At 36.2% G+C, this 27721-nt stretch overlaps 1 protein-coding gene across 1 annotated transcript in view; it reads left to right on the top strand.

The window, feature by feature from the left end:
* Window positions 1-27721, top strand: part of PRMT3 (protein arginine methyltransferase 3) — a 148634-nt gene that overhangs the window by 3293 nt on the left and 117620 nt on the right. Inside the window, exons 4-9 of the mRNA XM_021083252.1 lie at window positions 1058-1107; window positions 1714-1816; window positions 10584-10743; window positions 12349-12493; window positions 17514-17579; window positions 27176-27297. Of these exons, the coding sequence (XP_020938911.1) occupies window positions 1058-1107; window positions 1714-1816; window positions 10584-10743; window positions 12349-12493; window positions 17514-17579; window positions 27176-27297 (646 nt within the window). The remainder of the gene's footprint in view (window positions 1-1057; window positions 1108-1713; window positions 1817-10583; window positions 10744-12348; window positions 12494-17513; window positions 17580-27175; window positions 27298-27721) is intronic.

The raw sequence follows: 27721 nt of genomic DNA, 5'->3' as shown, positions 1-27721 counted from the left end.
TTTTCAGTATCAGGTAAACATCTGCTACAATATGTTTATAAATCAAATTCAACTGCAACTACTTTTGTAAGATATAAATGACTTTTAATGTTTTTGATGTGCATTTTAAAACTGAGTTGGAATCATACTTTATATAATTTTTATTTTTTCACTTACCAGTAGGGCTTTTTGTATGCTATTAAGCATATGAAACATTTTAATATGCTATTACATTCCTCTTAAAACTATTTTTCATGACAAATAATAATTGATTGGATATGCTATTGCTTTCCTTTGTTCTAAACGCTCCTTCACTTCTGGCAAGATGAGAACCAGATTACAAGCCTCACTGGGTTTTTTTGTTTTTTTTGTTTATTTGTTTTTCATTTGTGTCATTTAATTTAATGTAAAAGCTAGTATACTTTGTATACTCCGTGTCCTAGCAAAATTATAGTTTGGTAGGCACCATAAAAATTGGGAATTTAGAGACTTTTGGCTCTAGTATTAACTGCCAAATACTTGGTGCTGGCAAGTACTAGGGCCTGATTTTCCTCATTTGATTGTTCTGATGAGTGGAATTCTAAAACTTAATTTTCAGTTTTTGGGAAATGCAAGAAAAGCATTTAAAAGTTTGTTATATGGGAGTTCCCGTTGTGGCTCAGTGGGTTAAGGACCTTAAGGATGCTGGTTCAATCCCTGGCCTCACTCAGTGGGTTAAGGATCCAGCATTGCTGTGGGCTGCAGTGTGGGTCACAGGTGCAGCTCAGATCTGGTGTTGCCGTGTCTGTGGTGTGGACCTCAGCTGCAGCTTCTATTTGACCCTGCGCCCAGGGGCTTCCATGTGCCACAGGTGCGACCTTAAAAAAAAAATAAATAAGTCACCTATGGCTGTTCTTCAATAAAATATTCTGAAGTAGCAAAGTTATTGTTTTTCATCTTTAGTAAGGAATTGACAATACTGTCAATAGTAGTTTAGAGGGCAGAAATATTTTATGGTGTAACCAGAGAAGCATCTATAGAACAGGTTAATGAAACAAAACTCATGTTAAAATAGGTGTAATTTTTTTTCCCCCTCTAGGACTTGAATTTTATGGATACATTAAACTAATAAATTTTATTAGACTTAAGGTAAGTTGGTAGCTTAATTTACAATTTGGTTGAAAAACTGAAGAAATGTGGCCCTATCAGTGCACTGATATTTCAAAAGAATGTGAGGAACTGCTGTATAAGGAACTGTTTTAGATTTGACACATCATATTGGGGGAATTGTGGACACTAGGAACTAGTACAACATACAGCACCAAGTAAATGGATACATACTGTACTTAACAAAGGTCATTTTTAGTTGACTATAAGAGATGAATCAGTGTTATATGACAAAGTAATTCAGGGTCTGATAAAAGGGAATACTGATAGTCTCTGTAAAATCAGAAATACTTTCTAGTGTGATTTTAAGTACTTTCGTTGCTCTTTTCTATTTTCTCAAATATTTTTTCTGTTCAATTTAGTTGGTGTTTATATTCCCTCCAAATCCAAACACTATAAAACTGCTTTGAAACTATTAATTAAGTAATCATCCAGTCACATTAGGGAAATGACAGGTGAAAATTGACTCTTTAACTAGAGATTTGTGTAATGTAGATCTGGTTTTCTTTTTTAACTTTCCTAATTTTTCAATAGGGGGATTTTGTGATTATGTACAATGAAAAAACTTGCAATTAATTTTATCTCCAGAATCCTACGGTTGAATATATGAATTCCATATACAACCCGGTGCCTTGGGAGAAAGAAGAATATTTAAAACCAGTATTAGAAGATGACCTTTTACTTCAGTTTGGTAAGATGAACATACTGTATTTCCTTGAAAGTAGGGTCCGTCATTGGTTACAGCAAAATAGTGGATAGGTGTTCTAGGAAAAGATCTCCTTGATTCTCTAAAGACCTCATTAAGTAGTAGGTTTCAGTAGGAAATTAAGTCACTTAAAAAGTGAGAGTCAGGAGTTCCCATCGTGGCTTAGTGGTTAATGAATCCGACTAGGAACCATGAGGTTGCGGGTTCGCTCCCTGGCCTTGCTCAGGATTAAGGATCTGGCATTGCCATGATCTGGTGTTGCTGTGGCTGTGGTGTAGGCTGGCAGCTGCAGCTCCGATTCAGTCCCTAGCCTAGGAACTTCCATATGCCTAGGGTTTGGCCCTAAAAAGACCAAAAAAAAAAAAAAAAAGGTTGTTTTGAAACATAGGGAGACTTGAAAGGAGGATACTTTTTACTTGTTAGATTCATTTTTGGCATAACCAAAATGACTAAATTTTAAATTTAAAATTTTTAAATGAGTAGATTTAATAGACTTAAGTTTGAAATTAACTGCTTTTACCTCATATAATCAGATCAGATAATTGACTTTTCTTAAGCTCTTATTTCCTGAGGTTTTGTTCTGATGCGGAACAGAAATTTCCTTGGGGTTGCCTACATATACTATTAGGCCTCCCTTGTGGCAGGGTCCCTCTTGTTTCTTGACTAGTTCCTTAGTTGCTTGCTCTGCACTTTGGTTCATTCGTATTGAAGAGGAATCTTGTGAAAATTCTGTTGGCTTCTTATACATACTTTATAGGTCTAATTTATTGGGGTTCATTTTTTTTAAGTTATGCTTTCATTCATTTTTTTTATGCCAGTCAGATGAGATAGAGGGTTTACTCTCATCAGATCAGCCAGACAATTCTAAACAGACCCATACCTTCACAGACAGTAGCTTGACAGTGTGTTTGAGCCGTTCTTTGACAAGTGAGAAATGGAAAAAAACCACTCATTTTCTTAAGAAGTGCCATCAAGAGAAGTTGTGTGGTATCGTGAATAGTAGTAAGAATCTTAATGTAGGATTCAAGAACTGTGTGACTCTGGGCAAAGCACTTAGACGTTCTGTTTTTAAGTCTCCATCTGTAAAATGAGAACTGGCGCCAGATTTCTGGCTTTCTTTACTACCTCTACAGTTTGGTGAGACTTGCTTTGATTTTTACCTGTTTTTACATCATCTCTTAAATCTCAGTTTTTTCCTCACAGTGAAAAAACTGTTCAATTTAGTTTTTCTGTTCAGTTTAGTTGGTGATCTCTTTGATACATCACAAGGTCCCCACGAGTTGCTCTTCATGATTTTCTTTCTTCTTCCTCTTTTTTTTTGTTTTATGGTCCTTTTGTCTTTTTAGGGCCGCACCCGTAGCATGTGGAGGTTCCCAGGCTAGGGGGTTGAATTGGAGCTGTAGCTGTCATCCTGCACCCAAGTCACATCAATGCTGGATCCGAGCCTCATCTGCAGCCTACACCACAGCTCATGGCAACGCCGGATCCTTAAGCCACTGAGTGAGGCCAGGGATGGAACCTGCATTCTCATGGATGCTAGTCAGATTCATTTCTGCTGAGCCGCAGTGGGAACTCTGCTCTTCATGATTTTCTAAGATAAAAATTGAACACTCACGGGATGAAAGTAGGATGTTAAATCCTTCAACAACATAAAGAATCTTTCCCATAGGGAACCCACAGTCTGATAGTAGGAGTGTTTTGTTTTTGAATGGCTGTTCTGTGTTATAATAAAAGGCGGAATGTTGTATAAATTTCATGAGAAGTAGAAAAAGTAGTGCAGTTCAGAAGAGGAGGAGCTGACTCAGATTAGTGGGTACTGAGGGCTGTGTGCCAGTCACTCCATGGATACAGATCAGTATTGACCTCTTAACTCTCCAATAGTGTATAAACTTCATTACTTTCAGAAGCCGAAATTTTAATTTATAAAAAGGTGGTAATGACACCTACCTTAGAAAATTACTGCAAAGATAATGCATATTAGCACAGTAGCTGTCAAAGAGCAAGTGCTTAATAAAGGAGGACTTATTGTCATTAGTAAATAAGTTCAACAGGAGTTTGGATGAAGAAGGCGTGCCTGAGATCAGGAACAGTTAAAGAGGCCTCGTAAAGGCAGCAGAACCTGAACTGGCTGTGCTCTTCAGTGCACCACCCACAGTCTCTCAAATAACCTGTGCTCCTGGCCATTGGTGGGGAGGGCAGAAGAGAAGGTCTTCATTCTCCTGGCTCCTGGCTTGATCGGTCTGAAAATACTGAAAGACACTATCAATAAAAATTTGTTGAGCATCTGCTATGTGTTAGGCTTTGAGAATATAAAGAAAAATAAGAAAGGAGATGATTTAGAAAATAGGCAGTGAAAGCACAGCCTAAGGGTGGAAAGTAACTACAATAGAGAAATCTGGGAAATACTACCTTAGCCAGGTAATCAAGGTTAACGCCTCCACTGGTGATCAGTCCTGTTGATATTGTGAACCCTTGATATGATGTGGTGAGAATGGCACTTTGCCTCAGTGGTCTTCCTCCCAAGGACCAGTAACCTCATTCTAACCATGAAAAACCACCAGACAGACACAAAGTGAGGGATATTCTACCAACTGCCTGACCGATACCCTCAAAACAGGGAAAGCCAGAGAAATTGTCATAGCCAAGAGGGGCTTATACAGACAAGACAACTAAATGTGTGGGGTATCCTGGATGAGATCTTGGAACAGAAAGGGGACAATAGGGAAAAACTAATGACGTCTCAGTGAATAAAATGGAGTTTAGGAGTTCCTTGGTAGCTCAGCAGGTTAAGGATCTGATGTCACTTCTATGGCCTGGGTTTGATCTCTGGCCTAGGAACTTCCATATGCCATGGGTGCAGCCCCACCCCCCACCCCCCAAATTACAAATATAAAATGAAATGGAGTTTAGTCAATTTTTTAAAAGTATAGTATAATATTTGAAACATTCCACAAAAGGTTAATAGCCTTTTTATATACAAGGCTCTTAAAAATTAAGGGACAAAGAATTGAAAGCTTGGAGTTTCTGTTGTGGCTCGGTGGATTAAGAACCTGACTGGTATCCATGAGGATGTGGGTTTGATCCCTGGCTTCACTCAGTGGGTTAAGGATCTGGCGTCGCCACAAGCTGCAGTATAGGTCACAGATGGAGCTCAGATCTGGCATTGCTGTGGGCTATGGTGTACGCCTGTAGTTGTAGCTCTGATTCAACCCCTAGCCCAGGAATTTCCACATGCTGCAGGGGTGGTCCTAAAAAGAAAAAGAAAGAGGTAAAAAAAAGAGAAACACTTGGTAGAACAATGGGGGAAAACACATAATCGACCAAAAAAGGGTGTAAAAGTAGCCCAAGAGCAAGATATCATTTCTTTCTTTTTTTTATTTTCCCACTGTACAGCAAGGGGATCAAGTTATCCTTACATGTATACATTACAATTACATTTTTTTTTCCCCACCCTTTGTTCTGTTGCAACATGAGTATCTAGACAAAGTTCTCAATGCTACTCAGCAGGATCTCCTTGTAAATCTATTCTAAGTTGTGTCTGATAAGCCCAAGCTCCCGATCCCTCCCACACCCTCCCCCTCCCATCAGGCAGCCACAAGTCTTTTCTCCAAGTCCATGATTTTCTTTTCTGAGGAGATGTTCATTTGTGCTGGATATTAGATTCCAGTTATAAGTGATATATGGTATTTGTCTTTGTCTTTCTGGCTCATTTCACTCAGTATGAGATTCTCTAGTTCCATCCATGTTGCTGCAAATGGCATTATGTCATTCTTTTTTATGGCTGAGTACTATTCCATTGTGTATATATACCACATCTTCCGAATCTAATCCTCTGTCGATGGACATTTGGGTTGTTTCCATGTCTTGGCTATTGTGAATAGAGCTGCAATGAACATGCGGGTGCGTGTGTCTCTTTTAAGTAGAGTTTTGTCCGGATAGATGCCCAAGAGTGGGATTGCGGGATCATATGGAAGTTCTATGTATAGATTTCTAAGGTATCTCCAAACTGTTCTCCATAGTGGCTGTACCAGTTTACATTCCCACCAGCAGTGCAGGAGGGTTCCCTTTTCTCCACAGCCCCTCCAGCACTTGTTATTTGTGGATTTATTAATGATGACCATTCTGACTGGGGTGAGGTGGTATCTCATGGTAGTTTTGATTTGCATTTCTCTTATAATCAGCGATGTTGAGCATTTTTTCATGTGTTTGTTGGCCATCTGTATATCTTCTTTGGAGAAATGTCTATTCAGGTCTTTTGCCCATTTTTCCATTGATTGATTGGCTTTTTTGCTGTTGGGTTGTATACGTTGTTTATATATTCTAGAGATTAAGCCCTTGTCGGTTGCATCATGAGATATCATTTCTCACCTTTCAGATTGGTAAAAATTTTAAGAGTATAACAACACATTCTGTTGACAAAGCTGTGGAGAGACAGGTACTGTCACACACTGCTAATAGAATGCAAATTTGGCAATATTTAACAAAACTGTACATGTACTTTTTAACTGAGCAGTTTCAGGATACCCCTCTAACATTCTGAAAAGATGTGTAAAACAAGGTTTTTCGTTGCGGCATTGTAATTTCACAATATTGAAAACAACCTGAATGCCATTATAGAGGAGAGAGGTTGAGTACACTGTGGCCCATCCACACTGTGGAGCAGTATAACTCTGTTACAGAGAATGTACTGAGTGATACCCAATTCATCCTGTCCAATGAAAAAGGCAAAGCTCAAAAGAATATCTAGCATGATGCTTTTCACGTAAGAAGGAAGATTTGAGAAAGTCCCTGTGTGTCTGCTCAATTGTGCAAAAGAAAGAGAGGACGGATAAACTAGAAACTGAGGAAATGATTTACTCACTGGGAATTTGTGGGACAAGGATGAAAAGAAGGGTGCATTGGGATTGAGGCAAGAGGGATGAAGAGGGAGTGACATTCTCTGGGTATATCTTTTTGTATAGCTCCAAGTCTTATATAGTCGTATTTTTCATAGGCTTCACATAATAATAAAACAATTATCATTAAAATGCCATTGAAATGACCAGGATGTGTGTATACAAGGGCGGTGGTGGCGTGCAGTGGGATACAAGTACTAATAGATGAGCTGAACTCATCTGTTATGTAACCATACTGCAGGGAGTGGGGAAGAAAAGAACTAGGGGGAGTACCTGGGACCTTGACTGGATGTTGTGCTGGGGCTACAGATAAAAGAATGGCATCAGTGCTGTAATCCAGTAGGAAAAGACATTTCTCACAGGATACAGATTAGCAATTCTGACACTATTTTCATGTATTCTAGAATGGAACAAGTAAATGAATAGTGTCTGGATAATAAGAGCCAGGTTTCTCGTGGTTAGAGTAGGAGGCTTCAGATAAGGAAATGAAGGGTGAAATGAGTCTTATGGTGATAGAATGGAGTCATAAGTATTAATATAAATTCACCTTTTGTTCTTATATAGACAGATAGATGCAGAAATACAGATGTGTGTGCATATCTGGGTTAGTGTAATACATAGATTTCCTAGCTCTGCTGAAAGGGCCTAGAAAAACCCCAATAGCACTGAGTGTACCTCGTGCCAGATCTTGATTTATAATCCTTTATTAGTCCTTTATTAATAAAAGGAACCAAGGCTTCTTAGGTGATTGATTCCATGGTGGGGCAGGGGAAGTAAAAGATAAGTCTGAGATCTCTTGTTGTGGAAAATAAGGACGTACTTAAGAAAAATTGGGGGAAGAGGGGACTTCCCTAAAGAACAGAGGAACCAACCTCAAGGAGCTCCTAATGGCCAAAGCTAGGAGAATTTCAGCGACACAGACAATGATAGTATTGGGTTTTAACCCATAGGATAAAATAAATATCCATGAGTTCATACTGGCATAAATAAATAAATAAATAAATTGGGAACGACTGGCTCCACTTTGACAGAATTCCTACTAACAAATGTGGAAGGGAAGAGAGAAACAGAAGGTCGGCATTAGGCAAGCACCACGCTAATAACTTGCAGGAGAGAACCACCAGTGGATTCTAAGATTGGTGAACAAAAACTTGGGTGGGCAAAATAGGATTTGCGTAGTTCAGATTATCTCCCCCAAGAAATTTTATGCTAACCTTTGAGTGGAAAAATCAAGCAGACACCACAACCAAGTGATGAAGGTTAGCATCACTGGTAATAAAGCATATCGGCACCATGAACCCCTTGGTCTTGTGTTCTGAGGAGACAGCATTATTTCTCTGCTTTTCTTGCCAAAAATGTGTAATCTCATTCCAAGAATGAAGAATCATCAGACAAACCCAGGTAGGGGGACCTTCTACAGAATGACAGACTAGTATTCTTCAAAAGTGTCAAGATGCAGTTAGTGGATGCAGTAGTCTATAAATAATTAGTCCATGGTGCCGAATATTTTGCTCAGATCTTTTATGTCTTTTTGGATTTTTAAAATTCTAGCTCTGTTCGTTATTGATAGGGATGTGTTTAAATCTCTGAATAGACAATTGTCTGTTTTTGCCTTTTTTTCTATCAGCTTTTGCTTCATGTATTTTGAAGCTCTTTTGTGAGGTTTTATTCTCATTTATAATTATGTCTTTCTGATAAATGGACCGTCTTTTATGGTAGTTCTCAGCTGCCAAAATGAAATATCCAGGTGATTTGAACCTCCTGAGACAGAATGTAGATATGGAAATTCATCTTCCTGAATATGGTTTAGGACTTTGAATTGGACTGTTTTAATATATTACAGTTATGAATCTTAATATTTACTGAATCTTTTCTCCTTTTTAAAGCTGTACACTTAACCTTTAGTATATGATTATCCATATCTAGTTGGTCTTCCTTGTCTGGGAGTTCTGAATCTTGGATTCAGCCAACCTTGGGTCAGAAATATTCAGGGAAAAAAAAGTCCAGAAACTTCCAAAAAGCAAAACTCAAATTTGCTCCTCACTGGCATCTATTTACATTGTATTTACAACTATTTATGTAACATTGTATTAGGTATAAAAGGAATCTAAAGATGGTTTAAAGTGTTTTATGTAAATACTGTGCCATCTTATATAGGGACTTGAACATCTGTGGATTTTGGTATCTGGAGGGGGTCCTGGAACTAATCCCCCACAGATACCAAGGGACAATTGTATTATTGTTATTATTATTTTGTCTTTTTTTTAGGGCTGCACCCACAGCATATGAAGGTTCCCAGGCTAGGGGCTGAATCAGAGCTGCAGCTGCTGGCTTACACCATAGCCCAGCAATGCCAGATCTGAGCCGTGTCTGCAATCTACACCATAGCTCACAGCATCGCTGGATCCTTAACCCACTGAGTGAGGGCAGGGATGGAACCTGTGTCCTCATGGATGCTAGTCAGATTTGTTTCTGCTGAGCCACAACAGGGCCTCCAACAATTGTATTATTAATGCTAAAAGCTTTTATTCTGGCTAACATCTCTTGTAGTAGAAAGCAAAATAGAGAAACCAATTTTTTTGTTCAGTTCCAATCCATAACTTAAATTAACAAGGTGGTTTGCAAACAGTTTGAAGAAATTTTGAAGACAGGATACACAATGAGATTTGTAGCAGAAAGTAAAAAAATTGGTACACCGTCCTTTAATAGTTTGGTGATATTTTGTTGCTCTCATTAATTTTTGGTAAATTAAATAGTGGCCGAATCTGTAAGTTTTTCTTAAAACAATGAATCAGTATTCTGCCAGACTGACTAGAGATTAGTGGCACATGCATCGCTTTTATAACAAGTTCAATTTAGGCTCTAGTCTCTAAGTTATAATGGTATCATGTATTCATCAAGCCTAGTTATTTTGTCCTAACTCCAAAGAAGTATTGCAACTATAAACTGAATAGGAAAAAAAAGTCCAATTTTCCTCAGTGCTGTACTTAGGAAACAGTGTAATATCTGCCTTGTTTATATTGCTTTAAGTTGTTCTGAAAGTTAATGAGACTGCTCAGTGAACCCTGGGATTTTGTAAAACTCACTAGCTCTGTGTAGTAACCTCTTTGCAAAGTTATTCTATAGCAGAAGTTAATGATTTATATATAGTGAAGTTAAATTTAAGTCAAGAATTTTAAATAATATTAGGAATTAGGATGTTAGTAATTTCAGCAGTAACATGGTGTGTAGATTGCATGCCACCTTACCCAGAATGAAAAAGTTATTAAATGTGTAGAATTCTTCACCTTAAGGAGTATCTAAATGTAATACCTGTTATTCTGCAGGTAAGGACCTAGAGGCTGAAGGTGACCTTGTATGGTGTCAAGATCATGGGCCAGGAAGGCAGGCATGGGTTTGAATCTTAGTTCCTTCATTAAATGGCTCTGTGACTTGGGGCTGGTCAGTTTCTCTGAAGCTTATTTTTCCTGTGCTTTAAGATAGGAATAAATACTTCATATTTTAGGTTTGTTTTGAAGATGAAATGTAGTGCATGAACTTGAAAAATACATGATGGTCCATAAATATCAGAGTTTTTTCTGTCTATTTTTTTGTTTCTTCCTAGGTTTGGTTCAGTAGAATTAATGCTTATCCATGTGTTCATTTTAGCCGACTAGTGAAAGACCTTAGACTAACAGCATGCTCTTTAAATTTGAATTGAAACAGTTTGGATATTAAATATTTAATTGAAAGTACTTGTACTAATTTTTCTCAGTTGGCCACATAATAGACACTTAGTATATATTTATTCCTAACACATTTATATGTGCTTCGTTGTTACAAGATGGCTTGATAATAATGTTCATTTGTTTACTTAGATGTAGAAGATCTTTATGAACCAGTATCAGTCCCTTTCTCGTATCCCAATGGACTCGATGAAAATACATCTGTTGTTGAAAAGTTGAAACATATGGAAGCCAGGGCACTGTCTGCTGAAGCTGCGTTAGCTGGAGCACGTGAGGATCTGCAAAGAATGAAGTAATTTATCAATATTATAGAAAATTGGGGTTTTTTTTTTGTTTTTTTGTTGTTTTTTTTTTAGGTCTGCACCCACGACATATGGAGGTTCCCAGCCCAGGGGCTGAATCAGAGCTGTAGCTGCCGGCCTACACCACAGCCATAGCAACACCAGATCCAAGCCAAGTCTGCAGTCTACACCACAGCTCACAGCAGCTCTGGATCCTTAACCCACTGAGTGAGGCCAGGGATCGAACCTGTAACCTCAAGGTTCCTAGTCGGATTTGTTTCTGCTGTGCCACAATGGGAACTCCAAAAATTAATTGTTTAGATCCCTGAAATTATTCAATTCATAAAAAGGTAGAATATGGTTAAAACAATTCGTATGCTGGAAAGCCCAATTTAGATATTTAATTTTTTACTAATATTAAAGATATGCAGTGTTTTTTATATGTTGTGGATATAGTTGATTAACATGTAATTCTGTAGTTTAACATTTTTCTCATATACTTCTTTATAATTACTTTTGTACTAAGGGTAATTGTTCTGGGGAGTGTTTTCCTCTTGAGTGCTTTTTGTTCCTTGATACTGCCTGCCTTTGAATTACCTTGCTGCGAATAGATTTCTCCATTTTGCTTTTCCTCTCCTGGGCTTAAGTGTAGGTATTAATATTTTTTAGGCTTGGAGAAAATACAGGGTTGAAACTTTTACAAAAATATATCAAAATATAATTTTGATGTAGTATGTAATCAGAAAACCAGCAACATGGGATGGTTTTCTCCACTGAGTAAATTAGCGTTCTACTGGCTTAGTACTTTTCAGAGTTTAATGTGCAAATGGATCACTTGGGTATCTTGTTCCACTATAGATTCTGATTCATGAAGTCTGGGATAGGTAGGATCTGGGAGATTCTGCATTACCACCAAGTGTATATACCTCTGGCTTAACTTATTAGATTTGTAAATTCGTTGCTGTTGCCTGAGTACCCACTTGATGGTTTGCCACAGTGTCCAGCAGGAAAAGTAGTTTAGCTGATTATAGTTTCCCCTCCCTTTTTCTGAGATTTTATGTTGGGTAATGTAGGAGCCAACAGCTCTGTTATCTGCCTCTTTACACTTCTCCCTCATGTGTACCTTATAGATTCTTGATGTGTTGTGATTAGAGAGGGAATTGAGTTTTAGAGTGTGAGTGGATAGTGTTGGTATGTGTAAATAATTCTCAGTTTGGGTCTGCTTTCTGCTTATGTAACCCTTCCATAAGATAATATGATTTTAAAAAATATTATTAGTATTGGAATATGACGTGTTGGTTCACCTGCTAAAGTAAGATTTTGGAACAATAGAAATAACAGAGTTGAAGGGAGATAATGTGCTTATTTTGTTCAGTTGAATGGTATAAACAGCTGTAACCTGCAGTTGGCAGTGATTTATAGAACTGGGCTTGAATATGTCCTTGCTTAAGATCCAGCAGGGGGCGCTTTGCGTTGCTGAAGATAGAAGGTGATTTAGAAGGCTCATCACACTCCACAATCCACTCCCTCCCCCTTCTTCTTCCTCAACCTCTAGCCTTTCCTTTTTTCACGGTCCAATAAACTTGTCTCAAGGGTGTATTTCAAATTGATTACAGACAATTTGCTCAGGATTTTGTGATGAACGCAGATGTCAGACCCTGCTCGTCATCTACTACTGCCATTGCAGACCTCCAGGAGGATGAGGATGGTGTTTATTTCAGCTCATACGGGCATTATGGGATACATGAAGAAATGCTAAAGGTTAGAAAAGAGCACAAATGTACCCCAAACCCATACCAAAGGAAAAATAGAATAAAACAGGTTCCTAATATATATGCTGTGGGAAAACTGCTTTTAGGGGTTTTGTTTTTGTTTTTTTGAGAAATACTTTTTAAATCTCTTTGGTGCTTGATAGCTCATCTTATGTTGAAAAGATTATAGAGGTGTCAGAATCACTGTAAATTCTCTTTAAGATCATTATTAATTTTTATTGTAAGATGACTTTTGCTTGAAATAGGACATTGGAAAAAACCGCTGATGGTTTTAGTCTTCTCAAGAGCAACTTTTAAATAGGAACCGTTATATGATTGCCTTTTAATGTGTGAAGGAAATGACTAATCTTAATGTTTTAATTAGTAATACTGACTGTAGTTTGGGCAAGTAATAAGTCTTTGGTAAAAGTTTATTATAAATCTCACAGTTATTATGGCATAACTTTTTTACATTTGAAATCATTGATATGTAAAAAAATTTCCTAAATTAGTCAAATTGGATATTTGAATTCAATTGGTTTAATTTTTATAATGATAATGCCCATAGAAATGGTAAGTAGATTTCTAGCTATACTGGTATAATATATACATTTTACCATGTATTATATTATAGATTATAAAATAGCAAAATGTACTTTTTTAATTCAGTAAAACTGAAAATATCTAGCTAGAATAAAACAAATGTAGGAGTGTAGAAATTATTGAAAATTTCAGATGTTTATCCCTGAATTTTCGATGCCACTAGTTTTTTTTCTTAAAACCAACAAACAAAAAAAATCCTTTCTGAATCCTTCCCCAGTGATTGTTTTATTTTCTGGAAGCTCCAAGGCTGTGTTCCCTGAAACATGTGCATTTAAAATAACCAGAGATATTTACTAACATGTATATATTTTGTTGAGTCAGTTGTGCAGGATCACAGAGTAGAGGTTTGCTGATTAAGAGTAATTGTAATTACTTGGGGCTTTTTAAAGCAATGTCATGTCATTTCTTTATTCATGATATGTCGTAGTTGTGCTTCTTGTCACTTGGGTTACAGAATAGCATTACAAGTAACACTTATAAGTAATAAATTGTTTTAAGTCCAGAGTGAATTGTTTAAAAGAAATTGACATGCTGCATTTTCTTTGTTAAAATTAATTTTATTGTGTCTAGAATATTTTCTTTAAAGGAGTTAATCTCAGTCCATATTTGCCATTTTAAATCATCCCATCAATTTAAATGCCGTGAACCTTTAATGCTTTTGATGAGGAAATTGTATTGGGTTTTTCAGACAGATAAGGTTACTGAGACTCCTAGAAGATAGTATATCAGAGTGTTCTCAGTGCAGTCATCAGGGAAATCCAGTTTAGTCTTAATTCCAAATCTCTGTCCTAGACGACCCTTGTAACTCTGTATCAATAACTAAGGGATCTTCACACCTGATCAAGTATCTTAAAGTCCTTTTGATGTACATATATATTTAAGAAGTTCCAGCCTGAAGTTTCCAATGTTGTCTTGCACTTTTAGAGAGTCACTTAAGAATCCTTATTACTGGAGCTCCCGTTGTGGCTCAGTGGTAATGAACCTGATTAGCATCCATGAGGACGCAGGTTCAGTTCCTGGCCTCGCACAGTGGGTTAAGGATCCCGAGTTGCCGTGAGCTGTGGTATAGGTTGCAAACACGGCTTGGATCTGGTGTTGCTGTGGCTGTGGCATAGGCTGGCAGCAACAGCTCCGATTCGACCCCTAGCCTGGGAACTTCTATATGCTGCAGGTGTGGCCCTACAAAGACACAGACAAAGAAACCATATTACTATAATTTTCCATGCCTAGTTCCCCTTCGTTGTTATACAGTATATAATATCGGTGATGACTTGATGAAGTCTTCATAGGAAATATATATATCTTTCATTCAAAAAGACATATTGGTCCATTGTATATTTTGCTGTTATCTAGTATGGATGAATAGGAAATGCACCTTGTATCAAATAATATTCTATTTATTATCAAAACAATTCTTAGCAGACATAATTTGTTCATAGTTGTTTTACTACCGGAGTCTCACCTGATCTTTATAAATAAAATTGAGAAGCCATACATATAGTACTTATTTTTATGCTTAGATTTGGCCTTGCTTTTATAAGAATATTATTTGGATTATTTTGTTGTTGTTGCTTGATCTCACATATTTTAATGACACTATTTTGGCATACATTGTGATTATAATTATAAATAAACTTAGTTTGTAATCTTATTTTCAGGAGTCAGGGTAAAGATAACTTTTTTGAATTTCAGAGATGCAGTTGACAGTGAAATGGCGACATGAACTTTCAAAGTCCTTTAACACTTCAACGGTTCATGGCACTGTTGCTAATGTTATAAACCTGAGGTGCACCACTCTTCCTTCCTTTTTTTTTCCTTAAGAAAAACATTGTTCATCCTGGTGAACAATTGTTTATCACAGTTTATAGTACCGTTAAATAGTTCCTCTTTACTGAGTTTGCATCAGATCTGCTGCTGACTTGTGTTTTGTCCACCTTCATGAGCTTATGCACTTAAAACATACTGTTACTTATGTAGGTGAAATCCATAGTATGTGATTTTTCTGTTGTCCTTAGTCTCATACTTAATGTTTTTAAAAATTAGTAGGAATAGATGGAAGTCCTATAAAATTGGATTGTGATAATCATTGTACAACTATATATGTAATAAATTCATTAAGTAATAAAAAAATAAATAAAATTAATAGGAATAATTCCATTACGCTGTAGTAGTCTGAAAATAAGATTATCTTCTTTCTTAATATTGGACTTCTAATTTTATTCTTCCTTTGAGGGGTTTTTTTTTTTGTGCGTGTGTCTTTTTGCCATTTCTTGGGCAGCTCCTGCGGCATGTGGAGGTTCCCAGGCTAGGGGTCTAATCGGAGCTGTAGCTACCGGCCTACGCCAGAGCCACAGCAACGCTGGATCCCAGCCACGTCTGTGACCTACACCACAGCCCACGGCAACGCCGGATCCTTAACGCCCTGAGCAAGGGCAGGGACCGAACCCGCAACCTCATGGTTCCTAGTCGGATTCGTTAACCACTGCGCCAGTTTTAATAGGTTAGTTAAGCAAATGATAATTTTATTACTGCTCATTACCTTATTTTATATTGAAGAGTTAGTCTTGGTAGAATAAATTTTTAGAAATGATTTGAGGGCTGTCTTTGATTTGCTTGGATTTTCATGTTTAGTGGATTTTCCTTGGAAAAATTCACGTATTAAATTGAAGCTCTGTTATGTGCCAGGCACTGTATTTAGTATACTTTGAATTTCATCACACCAGGCTGAGCATCTGAGTGAAAACAGCCGTGTAGGAAGAGCCTGGATGAAGGATTGTAGGTGAGCTGAGCAGCAGTGTGTGGACTCAGGACAAGACTTGAGAGCCTGCTGATAAAGTTAGAGCAGTGGTGAAAGAGTGTAATTGGTGGTGAGAGCTTTTCAACTGACTGCCTTCCTGACTAATAATGTTCACATTTTGTAGGTTTTGTTGATTCAGCAAAAATCACTGGTTGTAGTGTAAGAAGAGTATAAAATAGTAAAAATGTATGAAATGATATTTGAGAGACAATTTTAAAATTAATTAGTTGATAGCATGTTAAATTCATTTAGAGTCTCATAAATCTAAAAATAATCTTAAAATAACATTCAGGGAAAGATTTAATAAATTTGATTTAAAGTTTTGTTTGTAAACCAATTAGGAATAATTACATCAGAAAACATGGAGTCCATTATGGAATTCCCCTTTTTAGATCCAGTAATTGAAAAAATTTGGCTTTTAATTTAAAACCTCCTTTGTATTTTTTTTTTCTTCTTTTTTTAGGACTGCACCCACGGTGTATGGAGGTTCTCCAGCTAGGGGTTAAATTGGAGCTACAGCTGTCAGACTACACCACAGCCACAGCAGTGCCAGATCAGGGCCACATCTGCTGCCTACACCACAGCTCATGGCAATGCCAGATCCTTAACCCACTGAGTGAGGCCTGGGATCGAACCTGTGTCCTCATGGATGTTAGTCACATTTGTTTCCATTGAGCCATGGTGGAAACACCTGTATTGTTTTTTTGATCCCAGTATTTGCCACAAAAAATTTTTTTGTGGAGTTATGAAATGTATAAATTTTTATATTGTAGTGTTTGGTATAACTATATGCTTTTTCCTAGTATGAAACCCAAAACTAGAATTCCCAGTCTGAAGTATTTTTATATCATATCGTATTCATTTTACTCTCTTGGCAGCAATGCCCCTACTGCTTAGTTTGCTGTCTGTATGTGTCTCAGCTAAGGTAATTTAAAAGGGAGTCAGCTCTGTTCATGAACCAACATAAATGTTTAACATTCAGTGCCTGCCTTGGTCACAGATCATGTGAGACTCCAGAGTGGAGAAGTCTCATAGTGTGGGCTGCAGGGCTCAGATGATTTACTTCTAGACTCACAGGCTTTTAAGCATCATTTCCTACTACAGACATTTCTAGAAACAAAACAGGATTATAAATCAGATAGGTGCTGATGAATGACTTTCTTAGAAAACTGTACTCAGTTTAGCTTCATTTTTCACATGTAACTATTACACTTAGCCATTTTGATTTTTTTCTCTCATTTTAACATAGTTCTACTGCAGGGAATCAGACTCTAGATTCTAGGCCTTATTTAAAGGAGGAAAATACCATGTACATCTTTTATTAGCATTGATTATTCCTTGAAGTCTTATAATGATGATGCACGTCAAGACGAAAATATGTACTTTTCAAGAATTTAGATCTTACTTGACTTTCAGTGATGTTCTTAAATGTTTTCTTTGTTGGTGCTATTTCTGTTCTTTGTTATTTCCTTTTAGGGAAAAAAAAAAAAAAAAGATTAAGCATGGTTTTCCAGGCAAAGAGTAGCTCTGGAAACTAGCTTTGTGTGATAAATTAGCCAATATCTTCCTTAAAAATTTTTCTTTGTTCAAACTATCCTGTAAACAAAATGTTCTCCTCTCTCTACCCTAGGACAAAGTACGAACAGAAAGTTACCGAGATTTTATATATCAAAATGCACATATCTTCAAAGACAAGGTGAGTAGCATAGGCTACAGAACTGTACATTTCACATGCACCTTGGGCAGCAGAAACCTCTCTTAGGTCATCATTGTGATAGCAGGTGATTTCAGGTACGCTGGCTTTATTTCTTTGAAGATTTTGATGCTGCTGCTCTGTGGTGTGGAATACTGGTAACAAATGCTGATTGGTGCTGACATTCAATATACTCTTTCTTAAAAAAATGAAATTCATTAATTACAGTGACATGGCTTACTTAAACTTGGCTTATCCAGGTAATTTTGCTGAAACCATATTTTTGATTTACTATGATTCCTGTTAATAGCAAATGGATAGGATAAGCCCTATACTAGAGCACTTTTAATTATTATTTTAGTTTATGTTAACTAGTTAAAAATTAATAATTTTGAGAAGTCACTATTGTAAGTAGGGTCAAATATTGTAAAGTGAAATTTATGTGATTTCTTTTAAGACCTCATTTATTTACCCCTTTGTGAGATAGTTTCTGTGTTAATATTGCCTCAGGTTATTTCAAAGGTGATCTTTCACTGTGTGTGTGTGTGTGTGTGTGTGTGTGTGTGTGTGTGTGTGTGTGTTTAAAATTTGTGTCATTTGTTTTTTTCTCCCTTGTGAATTTTTCCATTTTTTCTTCATCTCTTTCTCCTTCCCTCCTTCTCTGCATTGGCCTGGTTACCTAAGTTCAGGTTTTTGGCTTGTTCCTCCTTATTGAAAATTGGCCCACTAATTTAGTCAAGTATATTATCATCTCTGCCACTTAGATACCTTTGTTTAGGAATTTTCCCCCACTTTTTCTCCTTTAAGAACATTTATATTTGTAACTTCAGGTTTTTATAATTCCCCTATGGCTTCCATTTTAAAAGATACTTCTCTAAGGTTTTTTCATGGGGTTTACATGGTACAAAGCAGTGACTAAACAGCAATTATATGCTGAAAAATCTCTTTTCTTGATTTTTGTATTGTTTGGAATATCATATGGATTGGCTTTTCATTTTCCATACCTAAGAGCAATCTTTCACTTACGACTTAGCTGTGTTGGACATGCAAAACTTATATGGTACTCGGATATCTTTTGGCCAAAGCATTACCTATCATGAGAGATTTATGATGGTGTATGTTTCTTTGTTTTTGCTAATTCCCACTGTAGACAAATTATTTAATTTTTAAAATATTTGTTTTATCAAATGTGTTTTTATCAAATATTTTTATCAAATATTTATCAAATATTTATCAAATATTTGTTTTATCAAATGTGTTTTATCAAATGTGTTTTATCAAATGTGTTTTTATCAAAATGTGCTTGGCTTTTTTGTATGCCTTTTACATGTTATTGCGGCAGAAAGCTAAGAATTTTTTTAGACAGATACTAGTATCTGTCTAAAAAGCTACTTTGTTTCCAGTGAAGCAAATATGTTACTATTAAAAATTTTTGCTTTTTATTTATAGTTAGATTATGCCTAGATTTTTGTTTTATTTTCTCTTTAATGTGTTGTGTATAGAAATTAAGCATGTACTGGTCTGGGAATCACTAGTCATGCTGGTTTCTCAAGAACCAGCTGTATAATAATTTTAGACAAATGTTGAAACTCTGTGTGCCTCATCTGTAAAATGATTTTTTAAACCTTTCTGGCTCTAAAATTTTATGATTTTCGTTGTTATACAAGTACATTGTTTTCTTTTTTTGAACCATCTTTTTTTTTGTTGGTTTTTTTTTTGTTGTTGGTTTTTTTTTTTTGTTTTTTTTAGGGCCACACCTGCAGCATATGGAGGTTCCCAGGCTAGGGGTTGAATCAGGGACGTAGCTACTGGCCTACGCCAGAGCCACAGAAACTCAGGATCCGAGCCTCGTCTGCGACCTACATACACCACAGTTCACGGCAACGCTGGATCCTTAACCCACTGAGCTAGGCCAGGGATCGAACCTACAACCTCATGGTTCCTAGTCGGATTCGTTTCCACTTTGCCACAGGACCTCCTTTATTTTTTTTGTTTTTTTGTTTTTTTTTTTTTAAATAGCTTGGGTGTTTATTTTGATTATACCTTAGGATCCTTTAAATCTGTCCGTTCCATCAAATAAAAATCATAACAGTGAGAAAGCTTTAAGAAAAAAAATAACTAGAAAGGAGAATGACATTGAATGTCTAGCATTCTCTGTATTTTAAATAAACTTGATTTACTTGAGCCACTATTCTTAAAACATGGTAAACATGGTCGATAAGAGAAATAAATAATAATAATACTTTTTGATATGAATGCTATAGGGATTTAAGTAAAAGTAAGTTAAGTTTCTTTGGCAGTATGCTTCTGAATAGACTTTTGTCTTATATTACATAAGAAAATACTGAGGAGGCACAAGTATTAGTAATCATAAGATTAATCATTGAAAAATAAGTAATTATGAGTATTTCTATGTATGTAAAGTGCATCTTACTAGGTTCATAGACCTGTATGCATTCACTTTCTCCTTTTAGTTTTTTATTTGTAACAGTATTATAGAAATATTACGTAATACATTTTTGGACAAAATACGTGACCACGGAAAACATGTAATGTTTAATTATTTTGTATTCCACTTACTGCTTTTATTGAAGAGATTAAATCTACAAGAGTCAGAAAAGGGCTTATTAATAAATTGGGAGTATTTTTCCTTAGTACTTTACCTAAAATATTTTCATGTAATTTGTCAATGTGTAATTAGTTTTGCTTAGCATTTATTGTTTCTCAAAAGTAGATTCTAATGTAAAATATTATGTGTACCCATTTCTAACTCTTTAAAGCATATTCAGCATATAATTTTCTTAATTAACTATTAAATAATCTAGAGCTTTCATATTTTTAAATGATTTGGGACACTTCGTTATACTATGACTACAGATTTAGAAAATATACTACCATATATTTAAATAGCATTTGATTATTTATAGGTTAATTTCAAACATCTTGTCCCAGTGTTATTATACAGATGTCTGTAACTAGGCATGGCAGATATTTATCTCCATTTTACACATGAGGAAACTCAAAACCAGTAGGTTACGTGACTTGCCCTAAAACAGGCAACTAAAAAACCCCCCACAAACCCGAAGGCTTTAGGTCTAGACTAGAGCCCTTAACCCTGTGCCACTACACTTTGAATAGCATTATGTTAAAATAGAATGAGTAAGTAATTAGGGTGATTCATTAGTGACTTTTTTTTTTCTTTTTTGGCCTCCGAGAGGCAAATGAAGTTCCCTGGCCAGGGATCAGATCCGAGCTGCAGTTGCAACCTAAGCATGTCTGCAGCAATGCCAGATCCTTAACCCACTAGGCTGGACTGGGGATCGAACCCACGTACCAAGGCTCCCAAGTGGCCACTGATCCGGTTGTGCCACAGTGGGAACTCCCAATAGTGACATTTTAATTCACACTATTTATCATATATAGGTCGTAGGATTTCTGTGTCGTGATATGTTATCATTTCATAAAGTTATTTAAATACTTTTTTTTTTTTTTAATGTATGAAATAGGAGTTCCTACTGTGGTGCAACGGGATTGGCAACATCTCTGTAGCACTTAAGATTCGGGTTCAGTCCCTAGCCTGGTACAGCAGGTTAAAGGATTTGGCAGTGCTGCAGCTGCATAGGTCTCAACTGCAGCTCAGATCTGATCCCTAGCCTGGGAATTCCACATGCCCCAGGGCGGCCAATAAATAAATAAAACATATGAAATAACATATTTTCCTAAATCGTGGTACCACTGTTTTTCTTTACTTTTATCTCCATTAGGTAGACAAATTTCTTATCAGAGCACTAAATATCATTATTTTAGTTAATGGTAGAGATTTATTTTTCAAAAAGGTGCTCATAATTAAAAGTATTTTCCTTCCTCCCTCCCTTCTCTTCTCTCCCCCTCCCTCCCTTCTTGCTTCCTTTCCTTTATTCTTTTCTTAATATTGTTTTTAATTCACAAAGCTCCTGTGGAGGCCATATGGTTTCTCAGATTTAATTTAACTTTGGGTGGCATGATCATGTTATCACTCACTCATAAATTAATTTCTGTTTGTAGTTCATTGAAGAATTTCACAGTAAGGTCCCTTTTTTAATGCTTTTGATTATTATCTACAGTTAAAATTGATTCACTTTCTTTTTTTCTCAGAAACAGTGAATCACATTCCTCCATCATTTTATAAAAAAAAGTGAATATAATCATTTTACCTCTGTCTTTAATTCTATCAAGTTTTAGTTTATTTGCCCAACTGCTTAAATCTGAGCTAGATGTAAAAAATAATTAGTATACAATTAAAAATAAGATTTAAGGAGTTCCCTGGTGGACTAGCGGGTTAAGGATCCATGAATGTTACTGCTGTGGCTCGAGTCACTGCTGTGGTGCGAATTCAGTCCCTGGCCTGGGAGTGTTTGCATGCCGTGGCGGCAGCCAAAAAAATATGTGATTTAAATACAAGCTTTAAAAAGCATGCTGACCTATGTTTGGGGGCTAGCTTTACAGATTATCAGCTATATGATCCTGGATCTATTACTTTCCTTCTCTGGAGCTCACTTTTCTTCAGAAAGGATTAAGAGTTTCTGTATATATAAACTCTATATACATATGTATATATATATAAACTATATGTGTATGTGTATGTATAGTCTTACAAAAGAATATACACTCTAATTGGAGTAATTGATACTTACCCTTCTGTACTTAGCTTTTTTCACTCAGCAGTTTTTCTCAGACAATTCCTTATTAACATTGTTTTAATGGCTCAAAAATCCAATTTCAAATTGGTCAGAAGTTATTTTAATTTTTTTATATTAGAAATAATGCTGCATATAAAAATATAAAATATTTAAAAATCTTTTTATAAATGGGAGAGAGGATAAATTCCTTGTCGTGGACTCCCTGAATCAGAGAGGTTCTTCCCTGGATGGTTTTGGTGTTGCTGGCTTGCCTTTCCAGAAACAGTGCCTGACTGTTGGTATTCCCAAATACCATTGCCAAACCTGTGCTATCATACTTCTACATTCCACGTGGATCTTTTGTTTTTAATTTTTTAATTTTGCAAGATCTTATTTCCTTTAAAGTTACTGGGAACTTATCACTTACTGTTGTGTTGTATATGGTTTTAGATTTTATCATCATCTTATGCCACATAATATTTCAAATTCATATACTATGGCTATACTATAAATATGTATGCTCTGTATTATAGTGTTTTCTTGATGTTGTGGTTAATGTATGTTATTTGTAACTTTAAAAAATAGTTTTCTTTACGGTGGTGTTATGAAGATTTCATCTTACAATTTTTAACTTGCTCGTGTATGAAGTGGGTATAGTAAATGTACTGACTCACTCACTCAGGCACACGTGCAGGAAGCGTCACATTGAAGCCATCTGGGCCTCATCCTTCTTAGAGGGCAAAGGATAGGAGGCACAGAGTAGTAGCCTTGTGGCAACCTTATTTCTTCAATAGAAATTAGGCTGTTTAGAGTCTCTCTTCTAAAGTCGTTTTTGGTAAATTATGTATATTCAAGATATAGCACAATGGACTCATACAGTAAACAATACAGAAAATAAAATGCGTAAAAATAGACTTAATTAATGTGCTGGTCTTACGAAAAATATTAAAAAAAAAAAAACTCCTGAAGAACATAATGGATGATTTAAATTAAAAGTCATACGATGTTCCTGAATAGAAAACTCAAAGTAAAATCGTCAGTTTTCATAAATTAGCATTTTAGTTCAATACTCATAAAAATGCTAAGACTTTAAAAAAAAAAAAAACTGATTCTCTTCTTCTTGTGGAAAAATAAACATACAAAATTGTCCGGAAACACTGTGAAAACAATTTTGCAGGAGTTCCTGTTGTGGCACGGCGGAAATGAATCCGACTAGTAACCATGAGGTTGCGGGTTTGATCCCTGGCCTCGCTCAGTGGGTTAAGGGTCCAATATTGCCATGAGCTGTGGTATAGGTCGCAGACACAGCTTGGATCCCGAGGTGGCTGTGGCTGTGGCTTAGGCCGGCAGCTATAGCTCCGGTTAGACTCCTAGCCTGGGAATCTCCATATGCCATGGGTATGGGCCTAAAAAAATTTTTCTTTTGCAAGGAGGGTGAACCACCTTTACTAGCCAGAAAAAAATTCTGCAAAGCTTCTATAATTAGAGTAATTATTGGCACAGATTATATGGAATAATGAAGCAGAATAAAAATCTAAAACTAGACCAAAATATACATAGCTGTCCAGAAAGATCCCTTCCTCTTCTGTGTCATGTGAGGACACAGTGAGAAGGCCTCTCTATGAACCACAGGACAGGCCCTCACCAGAGTCAATCTGTGCCTTGCTCTTAGACTTTCCAGCTTCCAGAACTGTGAGAAACAAATTCCTCTTGTTTATAAACCACTCAGTTTATGCTATTTTTGTTATAGCAGCCCAAATGGATTGAGACAGGGGCCTTTAGCATTCGCTAAAATTTTTGTGTGCCTGATCTGCCCTCAGTGACCTCATCACCTCTCAAAGGTCCCAGCTTCTAATACTGTCACCTTGAGGTTAGGATTTCAGTATAAGAATTTCGGGGGGACATAAATATTCAGAGCATAGCAGTCACATCACATCAGTGGGAGAAACACAGACTGTTTAATAACACATTGGGACAGTTGGTTAACTATCTGAAGTAAAATTGAAACCAAGGCTTTAAAAAACAAAACAAAACTATGTTAATGAAACTGGAAATGTATAAGAAGGAAATGTGAATGAAATAGAGGAGCCCTAAGAGAAAATGGTTGAGTTTGACTGTTAGAAAAGAATTTCTCCATAACAAAAATCAGTGTAAACAGAATTAAAAGACAAAAATATATGCTGAGAGAAAACATTGCAAGTCATATTACAGAGGTCTAATTTTGACTTACAAAGGACTCCTATTTGATAAGATTTGATAAGGAAAAGTTTATAAGAAATTTCATAAGAAAAGGACTAACCAGCCACTTGGTGGGAAAATGGAGAAAGGGTATAAATAGATCGTTCACATAGAAAGAACTACAGATGTCTCTACACCATATGGAATGATGCAAACCCCATGGTAATGGAGATGCACATGAAAACTAGACCAGGAGTTCCCATTGTGGCTCAGTGATAACTAACTGACTAGTACCCATGAGGACGCAGGTTCAAGCCCTGGCCCTGCTCAGTTGGTTAAGGATCTGGCAGTGCGGTGAGCCTCGGTATAGGTCACAGACACAGCTCAGATCTGGCGTGGCTGTGATGTAGGCTGACAGCTGCAGCTCCAATCTGACCTCTAGCCTGAGAACTTCCATATGCCACAGATACGACCCTAAAAAGAAAATAAATAAATAAGACTAGACCAGTATATCATTATTTGGTACCTGCCAGATTGTCAGAAATCCAAAAGTTTGATTATATGTACCATGGGCTAGTGTCACCTGTGAGGAAATTGGCCCTTAAGGCATTGCTGGTTGGAGTCTTCATGAGTAGACTTTCCCTATGGTGGGTAATTTGGTTATGTCTAGCAAAATTATAAACATGAATTCTCTTCTCTGACCTCTTGTTTTCGCTTCTAGGAATAGATTTACTCCTTTATACTTCTTTAGAATCACTTGTGTGCGAATGGGGTTAGATAAGGTTATTTACAGCATTCATTGTCATGGTAAGATCTCAGAAACTACCTAAATATCCATCAGTAGAGAATTGGATCAGTATATTATGGTATAGCTATAACATGGGATCCTATACAGCTACGTAAGAGAAAAAAGTTCTATGAAGTGATAGGGAAAGATCTTTAAGTTATGTTAAGTAAAAAAAAGCATTGTATAGCACAGTGGGTATAATATGCTTCCATTCATATAGAAAGGGGAAAGAAAAACATATATAGTATTGCATTGTATATGCATAAAAATTCTCTGGAAGGAGAAATAAGAATAATACCTTTTGATGTTTAAACTTTATGAATTTATTACCTAGTGAAAAAATATAGTAGTTGTTGAGCAATATAAAAGCTTCTTAATTCTGGTTGTACTTTTCTTAACAGTAGTTTACCATTACTCAGAATAAAATCCAAGGGCTTTATGTGATCTGACCTCTGCTTAACCCTGATCTCATCTCGAGGCAGCCTTTCTCATCAGCTCAGCCACACTGGCCTTCTTGCTTTGCATGGCACCCTCCTTTACTTCATTCATTTTCCGCTCACACATACCAGACAGGTATTTGCAGGACTATCTAAAATTCTGAAAGAGTGTATCCTCTCCCCTTGCTCTGACCTCTGCTCTTGTGCTTCAGTTTTCTTTATAACACTGCTACCTGACATTACTCTCTCTTCTCTGTTTTTTTCGTTGTCTGTTTCCCCCACAAGACTATAAGCTCCTTTAAGACAAGGACTTGGTCTTGTTTGTTGCTGTAACCCATCACCATGATCAATTCCTGCACTTAAGAATGCTCAGCGAATACTAATAGTGGAAAAGTACTGAAATAACATTATATTCTGAGACAATTATATAGGATTTTAGGCTAACTGATAATCAAAGACTTAAAGACACTGCATTTTCTAGTAATTTCTAATGTACCTCTGAGTATTTGCTAATAATTATGTCTGCTTGGTTATTTGTTTTTGTTTTTTACAATGAACCAGGCGAGTTTCACTGTACTCTCTTATTCTGGAAAGAACCATATAAAATTCTTTTTTTTTATTTTTTTTTATTTTTTTAAGAGCCACACCTGCAGCATATGGAAGTTCCCCGGGCTAGGGGTCTAATTGGAGCTACAGCTGCTGGCCTATGCCACAGCCACAGCAACACCAGATCCGAGCCAAGTTTGCAACCTACATATGCCACAGCTCACAGCAACGCCGGATCCTTAACTCACTGAACAAGGCAAGGATTGAACCTGCACCTCATGGTTCCTAGTCAGATTCGTTTCTACTGTGCCACAATGGGAACTCCCCATATGAAATTCTTGATTGAGAAATAATAGTTCCCTACCTATCCCCAATAATATCTTAAACTTTGGTTCTCATTCCTTTCACTAATGATAATATCATTTTTTAAAGAATTCTCGTTACTGAATTGTAGAAGACAGTTTGTTTTTATTGTACTGGTGTTATTTAAATGAGTTGAATATTTAATTATGGAAATGGAGGAGATATGACAATATTTTCCATTCATGACTACCAGATCAGGCTATCCTGATATATATATAGCACCACTCAAACTTGAGAAAGCCTATTTCTGTTAAAATTTAGAATTATTAAGTCCAAATTAGAGCATGCAAAACAGTAAGGAAATAAAAAATGGAATACTTCCCTATTTAGAAGTCTATGAAAATTGTATATTTCATATAAAATATTTTTTAAATTTACTTTGTTGCATCTCATTGCAACAGATGGCGGCCAAATACACTGTTAAGAATTTAAAACAAATAATTGTAATGGTATCTTCAGTTTCCCCAAATAGAAATTATTACCATATTCAATTGATAAAGTCTTAAATTTTTGTGATCTGGTCTTAGCGAGAAATATCACAATATGTGAATAGGATTTAAAATATTAGACCTTTTTGATAACATCTTTCTTTTCTTTTTCTTTCTTCTTTTTTTTTTTTAATTACACCAGGTAGTTTTGGATGTTGGTTGTGGAACTGGAATTCTCTCTATGTTTGCTGCGAAAGCTGGAGCAAAGATGGTTCTTGGCGTTGATCAGTCTGAAATACTTTACCAAGCAATGGATATCATAAGGTAGATGTGTTTTTAAAGTCTTGATTTAAGATTATTTTTAAATTTGGTGATTAAGAAATTTTCTTATCTGCAACAGCTGTCTAATTCAGACTCAAGACACTTGTCTTTTAGTAAAAATTCATTGCACAATAGTAAGATTTTAAGTTGGATTGAGCTAGACATGTTTGAGCAGTGAATAATCCTTTCGCTGTTCTCACTAATGAGAATTATTTTTATATAATTTTCTGCCCTTCCAATTATGGCTATAAATATACTAATTACAATAAAATACAGTTAGAAATCACTGACACATAGGGTAATAATGTCAGAGGACTCTATAAAAGCCAATATATAATATTTCCCTTAGTAAATAGCAGTTAGACCGAAAAGACTAAGGATTATTTTTTCTTTTTGACAGCACTAGCCCTTGTGCCTCCTCAAATTA

Source organism: Sus scrofa, chromosome 2 (assembly GCF_000003025.6).
Source record: "Sus scrofa isolate TJ Tabasco breed Duroc chromosome 2, Sscrofa11.1, whole genome shotgun sequence".
NCBI classification, from domain to species: domain Eukaryota; kingdom Metazoa; phylum Chordata; class Mammalia; order Artiodactyla; family Suidae; genus Sus; species Sus scrofa.
This window is presented reverse-complemented; position numbering and strand designations above follow the sequence as displayed.